General features: G+C 35.3%; 1 protein-coding gene across 1 annotated transcript; it reads left to right on the top strand.

Annotated features, from left to right (window-relative positions):
* Nucleotides 1-2,021: 2,021 nt before the first annotated feature.
* On the top strand, nucleotides 2,022-2,949 carry LOC306666716 (olfactory receptor 2J3-like; the record flags this gene model as incomplete). Its single annotated transcript, XM_079148947.1, has 1 exon — nucleotides 2,022-2,949. Exon 1 carries the CDS (start codon nucleotides 2,023-2,025, stop codon nucleotides 2,947-2,949), a length of 927 nt encoding a protein of 308 aa, XP_079005073.1. The 5' UTR covers nucleotide 2,022.
* Nucleotides 2,950-8,092: the final 5,143 nt, after the last annotated feature.

The following is an 8,092-nucleotide window of genomic DNA, read 5'->3' as shown; positions in this document are numbered from 1 at the left end:
GTTGATTTTTATTGATTTTCATAACTATGGTATAATTTCAAGCTGACATGAATAATAAAACTATCATTTTTCTTTTAAGAAGACTATATCTTTACATGAATATTTTGTTTTATGATCTAGCTTTTCTATCTTATTTTATATGACCTATTGATCATCTGGATTCATTTATCTGCTTATTGATCTATGATATATAATCAAGCACTTGGAAGTTAAGTTGCAGATGTGGTATTACTTTATTGCTGAATATTTCAGCGTTTATTGACTAAGAAAAAGGTGTGCTTTATATAACTTCCATATAGGTATCAAATTCAGTAAATTTAATTAGGGAACAAGATTATCTAAACAGTGCATATTCAAATTTTTCCAATTTTCTCAATAATTTTGTTAGTAGCTATTTTTCCAGACTATGGTCACCTATTGAAATAAACTGCCTTACTCGTCCCTTTTATTATGTTTGATATAAACCAATTCCTCTATCTCATTACCTTTACTGACCTTGACAATTTAAGAGTACAGACAAGACATTTTGTTTCAGTTTGAGATTAAGTTATGTATCTTCATGATTAGAATTAGGATGTTTGTTTTCATTGTTTTTTGTTTGTTTGTTTGTTTGTTTATTTTGTAGGAATATATCTGAAATGATGTCATGCCTATTCCGAGAATAAAATCAGCAGACTTATATTGTTGACTTGTCTTAATACTGGTGATGTTGACAGGTGGTGTCCACCATGTTCTTCAACTCTACCATTGACTATTTTTTACATTGTAATTAACTAGTCTTTTGTGGTAAAATATTTTAGAACATATCAAAACCTTCTATATCATTAAATTTTTATGAATCACTTATTTTTCTAACTCCTTTTAACCTTCCATACTTATTGGATAGGCCTCAAGTATGTGGAATGACTTTGTCTTCACTATTCATTTTGTTCCTTTATTATTTATATCAATCTGAACTTCATAATTCTGATGATACCAAATTCATTATCATAAAAGTTTCTGTTTTTTTATTGGTTCTTTTTAGTTATACATGACAGTAGAGTACATTTTTGATAAAATTATGCAAGCATGCAATATATTTTATTCTGATTAGGACCTCCTTCTTGTTACACAATGGTGGGAATCACTGTGGTATATTCATATATGTACATATTAAGAAAACTTTGTCAGATTCATTCTACTGTTTTTTCATTTCCTATTCCTTCCCTATCCCTTGCCTTCATTCTCCTTTGTCTAATCTACTGAATTTCTCTTCTTCCCCTCACCCCTTGTTGTGGGTTAACTTCCACAAATCAGTGAAAACTTTCATCCTTCAGTTTTTGAGAAATGGTGTATTTCACTTAGCATGATACTCTTCAGATCTATCCGTTTACTGGAAAATGCCATGATTTCATTCTTCTTATAGACTGAGTAATACTCCATTGTGTATGTATGCAACATGTTCTTTGTCCATTCACCTATCGAAAGGCACCTAGGTTGGTTCCTTAGCTTAGTTATTGTGAATTGAGCTGCTAAACACATAGATGTGATTGCATCACTGTCACTGTAGTATGGTGAATGTATAACAAGGAATGGGATAGCTGGGTCAAATGGTAGTTCCATTTCTAATTTTTTGAGGAATCTCCATACTGCTTTCCATATAGTTGCACCAATTTGCTGTCCCACCAGCAAGGTATGAAAGTACCTTTTTCTCCATTCTTCACCAACATTTATTTTTACTTGTATTCTTGATAACTGTCTTTCTGACTGAAAAGAGATGAAATTTCAATGTAGTTTTAATTTGCATTTCTCTAATTGTTAGAGATGTTAAACATTTTTTTCCGATATTTATTGACCATTTACACGTCCTTTGAGAAGTGATACTGAAAAGTGATCCTAGTAGTAAACAGTGACAGGATGTTAAAAATGCTTTCGTTACTGCTTCATGTATCCTTACAGCCCTTGAATCATATTTTTATAATGTGTGTGTGTGTGTGTATGTTTATGTGATTGTTCTCCTCAGATAAGAAAAAGCAAATGATGATGGAAAAATTCAACGTTACCTCTGAAAGCTACTTCATTCTGCTGGGGTTTTCTAATTGGCCTCACCTGGAAGTAGTTTTCTTTGTGATTATCTTGATGTTTTACCTGATGACACTAACAGGGAACACGTTCATCATCATCTTGTCTTACCTGGATTCCCATCTCCACACTCCCATGTACTTCTTCCTCTCAAACCTCTCTTTCCTGGATCTCTGCTACACCACCAGCTCCATCCCACAACTGCTGGTGAACCTCTGGGGCCCAGAGAAGACCATATCTTATGCAGGTTGCATGGTTCAACTTTACTTTGTCCTTGCGTTAGGAACAACAGAGTGTATCCTGTTGGTGGTGATGTCCTATGACCGTTATGTGGCTGTGTGTAAACCCTTGCATTACACTGTCCTCATGCACCCTCGACTCTGCCACTTGCTTGCTGTGGCTTCTTGGGCATGTGGATTTACCAACTCAGCAGTTCATTCCCTCTTTATCCTCTGGGTACCCCTGTGTGGACATCTACAAGTGAATCACTTCTTCTGTGAAGTACCAGCACTCCTGCAATTATCCTGTTTTGATACTCATGCTAATGAACTGACCATCATGATCACAACCTCTATTGTTGTTCTTATACCACTTGTCCTCATTCTGACATCCTATGGTGCCATTGCTCAAGCGGTACTGAGGATGCAGTCAACTACTGGACTTCAGAAAGTCTTTGGAACATGTGGAGCCCATCTTATGGTGGTCTCCCTCTTTTACATTCCAGTCATGTGCATGTATCTCCAGCCACCAACAGAAAATTCTCAAGACCGAGGCAAGTTTATTGCCCTCTTTTATACTGTTGTCACACCTAGCCTCAATCCACTCATCTATACCCTCAGAAATAAAGATGTGAGAGGGGCAGTTAAGAGATTAATGGGGCGGGAGTAACCTGTATGATTGTGACAGTCACAGTGTAATGGTGCATCTCTTCACCAATGGCTCATCCATTCATCCATTCATTCCCCACCGTTTTCCTCACTCAGCACTTTTTGAACACTTACTTTTACCAGGCCACAGAGTTCTTCCTAACATACATGAATAAAACACAATCTCCTAAATAGCATTCAATTGTGGAGAACCCAATCATGGAAATTCAAGTTCAAATATCAACAGTGTTTTTTTTTTTTTTTCCATATTGCAATCCAAGTGAATTCAAAGCCTGTTTAAATTGAAAATGATTCTGAAGTTTCTTGTAGATATTGATGGAAGAGCAGTTCATAATTGTAATGCAAAGTCAATGTGCTCAATTGAAATAATCTTTACAATGTGTCTTCTAATTTCTTGCTCTTTAGGCAGAATACTTTGGTATTCTGTCTCTGATTAGTTATAGACACAGCAAAATACCGTAAATATTTCTCTTTGTTGCATATTGCTATGGTTTAAATATGATTTCAGTGTGTCCATAAAGGTTCATGTGGTGGAGACTTGGTTTTCAGCAGTGTGAAATGGTGATGGTACCTGTAAGAAGTGGCACCTACTCAATGGTTATGAGATTATCATGGTTTCTGCACTTGGAAGGGATTACTGTACTTCTTGCAGAACTCCAATTACCCATTTCCATAAAAATTGCTAGAAAAAAGGAAGCCTGATCCCAAAGTGTCTATTGCTTTCCTGTCTTGCTATGTTATCTCTCCATTCTCATGCCCTGGGCTGTCTCAGTGCACCAATCTTGAGGCCCTCCCGTGAACTGATCTATATGCCATTGCCATGCCCTTTAGCCTTCAAAACTTTAAAATAAACTTCTTTTTGTTTATAAGTCACCAACCTCAGACATTTTGTTATAGCCATAGAACATGATCTCATACAAATTGTAAATATTATGAGGAAATTGGGTCCAAAATCTTTCATACCTTTTATGAATAATAAGAAAATACATTTCAAGAGTTATAACAAGATGAACCTCAAGTAATATAGCCAAAGTAACCATCTAATATTATTCTTTTTTTTTTTATTTGCAAGAAGCGAGATTTGAGTGGAAGGTGCATACAATTTGGAAATTCTGACATATAGCTGGTCAAGTAATGGTCATCACAGATTAGGTAGAGTTAGGCAAAGGAAACTCTTGGAGTACCCGCATATCCTAAAGTATTATAGAGAACATGTGGTACAGATGGATAACTGGATTCTGAAATTTACTTTAAGGCAATGGATGTTGCAAAAAATTGCTGGAAATTATTGGAAAAATTTTAAGATAAATGTCATTGCATGGAAAGTTAGTTTGTTTTTTTTTTAGGCTTGGTCTAATTTGAGTATTTGCATCTAAGAAGCGTGTTATGAAAATTACCTTTATATTTTCCAAATAAATAAATGTATTTTAATAATAAAGTTTTGCAACCTATATTATTATCAACCATATCCAACTTAAGATAAGTGCACTACATATGTCACCCTTTCAGCTGTCTGTCATATTAACTGAAGTGGAATAATGAGTAAATGACAATTTGATATAAAGTAACATCTTGACGATGATTGAATTTTATCTGAAATCAAATGTCAGCTTTAGTTTTAGGGACTGTTAAGATTTAGCTATTACTGATTTAGGGATTGTCTCCTAAATGATAAGATGAAAGCACATGTCCCCTTGATTTTCTGTGTGGCTTGTACTACTTTGATTCTGTTTTGTTCTTTTCTGAGTTTGTGACTCTTCCTTTAACCCCAGGGATAAATGTATGACATAATGACCTATGTCCCTCTATATTAAATCTGTTACCCAAGAAATATAAAACCAAGAATTGCATACATAAAGTCCATAATAATTTAGTCAATACTTGAGACCCCATGGAGGGAAACATCCCATAAAAATAAATCCTTAAAAACGAAAACACATCAATTTGAACCATCTTGCTCTGTGTAAATCTCATGAGTTGGAATATCTCATGCACCCTCCTGATCACTCACCCTTTAAATCCTCCTCTTTAATAAAAATTAAAGAAAAATAGAAAAAAAATGTTTTTTCTAGTATAAAATGTGATGTTTTGATATATGCCTATATAATAAAATATGTATTCAAGCCAATTAATATATCTAAAACATCTCATCTTGAAATTTTGTGGTGAGAACATTTAAGATTTACTCTTTTTTTTGAGTTACATGCTAGATTTTTATTTTAAGTACATGAAAGATAATAGTCTTGATAACCTACTTTATATATAGTTATGTTTCCTTTACTTTGAATCCACAAAACTTCTCTTTTTTTATTATTTTACTTCTTTAAATTTTTTATTTTTTTAATTTTTAAATTTTTTACAGACTGCATTTTGATTCATCATGCACAAATGGGGTACATCATTTCATTTCTATAGTTGTGCATGATGTAGATTCATATCATTCATGTATTATCCCACTCCTCAGTTTATGCCCAAAGGACTTAAAATTAGCATACTACAGTAATGCAGCCACATCAATGTTTATAGTAGCTCAATTCACAATAGCTAAACTATGGAACCAAACTAGATGCCCTTCAGCCAATGAATGGATAAAGAAACTGTGGTATCTATACACAATGGACTATTATTCAGCCATAAAGAAGAAGAATATTATGGCATTTGCAAATAAATGGATGGAATTTGAGAATATCATGCTAAGTGAAATAAGCCAATTCCAAAAAACCGAAAGTCAAATGACTTCCCTGATAAGTGGATGATGATATATAATGGAGAAAAGGGGTGAGAGAGAATAGAGGAACTTTAGATTACATAGAGGGAAATGAGAGGGAAGGGGGTATGTAAAATGGTGGAATTAGACAGACATCATTACCCTATATACATGTAAGATTTACTTTTTTTTTTTTTGAAACGTTCAAGTACACAGCACAGGATTATTATTTGTAGTTACCACGGTATGTAATAGATATCTTGAACATACTCCTACTGTCTAACAAAAATGTATCTTCTCACTAAATCTCGCCTTCTGTCTTTCCTTCTCCGTAACCAGCCCCCAGCACTCCCATTCACTGCTCCCATGATTTCAACTTGTGCTGTGCCACATGTAAGTGAGATCACAGGGCATTTATCTTTCTGAGCTTGGTTATTTCATTCAGCGTATTGTCGTCCAGGTTTAACATACTGGTGAGAAAGTAGGGTTGCCTTCTCTTTTCTTTTTCTTTTTTTGGTACCAGGGATTGAACGCAAGTATATTCCCAGCCCTTATTTTTATTTAGAGAATGGGCTTAAGTTGCTGAGGCTAGCTTTGAACTTGCAATCCTTCTGCCTCAGCCTCTCCAGCCACTGGGATTATAGGCGTGCACCACCACACCCAGCTTCCTTCTTTTTTAATGCTAAACATATATGCATAGATATATGTTATACACATGTACAAACATATATGTGCATAAACACACTTGCATATATATTTATATATGTATACATATATATCACATCATATCACTGTTATCACAATAACTTCCTCTATTATATGGACACCGATTCAATACCTAGATCATGAATAATGCTACAACAAACATGGGAGTTCATACATCTCTACCTAATATTGATTTAATTCCTTTAAATATAAACCCAGAAATAGGGTTGCTGGATTATATTTTTAATTTTTTTAGGAACCTCCACAATGTTTTCCTTAATCAGCATACTAATTTAGATTCCTGACAGCAGTTAACACTGTTCCCTTTTCTTCGCATCTTCAATGACACTTCCTTTTGTCTTTTCTTGATAATAACAGGGTCAAGTGTGTGATGTGAGGTGACACAGGGCCTGGCCTGGTCCCTGGCCCACTGGAAACAGGGCCTCAGGCACAAGCCTGGAGTCAGGGCCGCTTGTGCTGGTCTGGAGGTGAGGTCCAACACAAGAGACTGACTATGGGCCACAGAGGACGTCTGCTGCTGGGTTTCACTGGGAGGGACCTAGAGTTGAGTTCTGCAGCAAAGTCATTGCTGACTTCACTCTCCATGCTCAGTGTGAGGGAAGCTCTTTCTGTGATATGAGGCAGAGGTACAGACGAAAGGCGATGCAGGTGCAGGGAAATTGTCCCTCCTACTACCTTCTAATGTGTCTTTTCTTCTTTATGTGCTACTCCAGGCACTGTGATCTCTCACCTGGATTCCTCAGCTCTGTTCAAGTTGATCCACGTTGTGGGTTTGGGGCAGGAACAGCTATGGAACATCGTTCCATTTAAATTTTCAACTTTGTAACATAATGTCCTCTTTTCTCCCTTTTCTGATTAGAATAATGTATACATTTTATTTTATATATGTACACATTTTTCTTTCTAGTTGGATGCTTTCTAGTTGATGAAAAATTGAATTCTGGCCACATTTGCATATTTGATTTGATTTGTAGTCTACAGTATAGATCTTATGCCAAAAATTTCCTTAAAGACCAACACCAATACTATTGTTTCTGTTGTTTTGTTTGTTTCAAACTAGTTACAAGAGCCTTATGAAAATTTACCACTGGAGAGAGTAATAAGTATCAGTTTTCTTACTTTAAAAATAAGAAAATTGAAGGGAATAGGAGGTGGCTTGACTAAGTTTAAATCACTTTTAAGTGATGAAATCAGAGTGTGACAATGTATTTTTAGCTTTTGGGTAATCATTTCTGATGATCTATAACACCCAAAGCACACTAGAAGCTCTGAAATCCCCTCATTTCCAACACTAACTGTTTAGTCTAAGTTGATAAATTGGCACTGGAACAGTACACGTGAATTTGTGCCACAAGGAACTTTACTTAAAAAGCAAGCGTGAAGTCGCTGTTGTCCTAGATAAGAATGGAGTCTCACTGTGTGCAAGCACCAATGCCTTTACCCTATAAATATCTATCTACACAGATGTCTCCATATATTTATCCACTTCACCTAATGCATACTTCTGTGCAACACATTCGTTATGTACATGCTCAAATATGTCTTTTTTTTTTGTAACTCTGCATGATAAGATTATTGGCATCAATGTGTCGTTCATGCAATTACAGAAAATAGGACTGGCTTCTAGCCAGCCACTCTTAGTCTTTTTCTTCTACATGACCTTATGTTTATGATTTCTAAATCTGTTTTACAAACATGCAGTTGGAAAGGG

This window comes from Sciurus vulgaris (assembly GCF_902686455.1).
Source record: "Sciurus vulgaris genome assembly, chromosome: 7".
Taxonomy (NCBI): Eukaryota; Metazoa; Chordata; class Mammalia; order Rodentia; family Sciuridae; genus Sciurus; species Sciurus vulgaris.
Note: the sequence above shows the minus strand (reverse complement) of the source record. Positions and strands in the feature narration are given on the sequence as shown.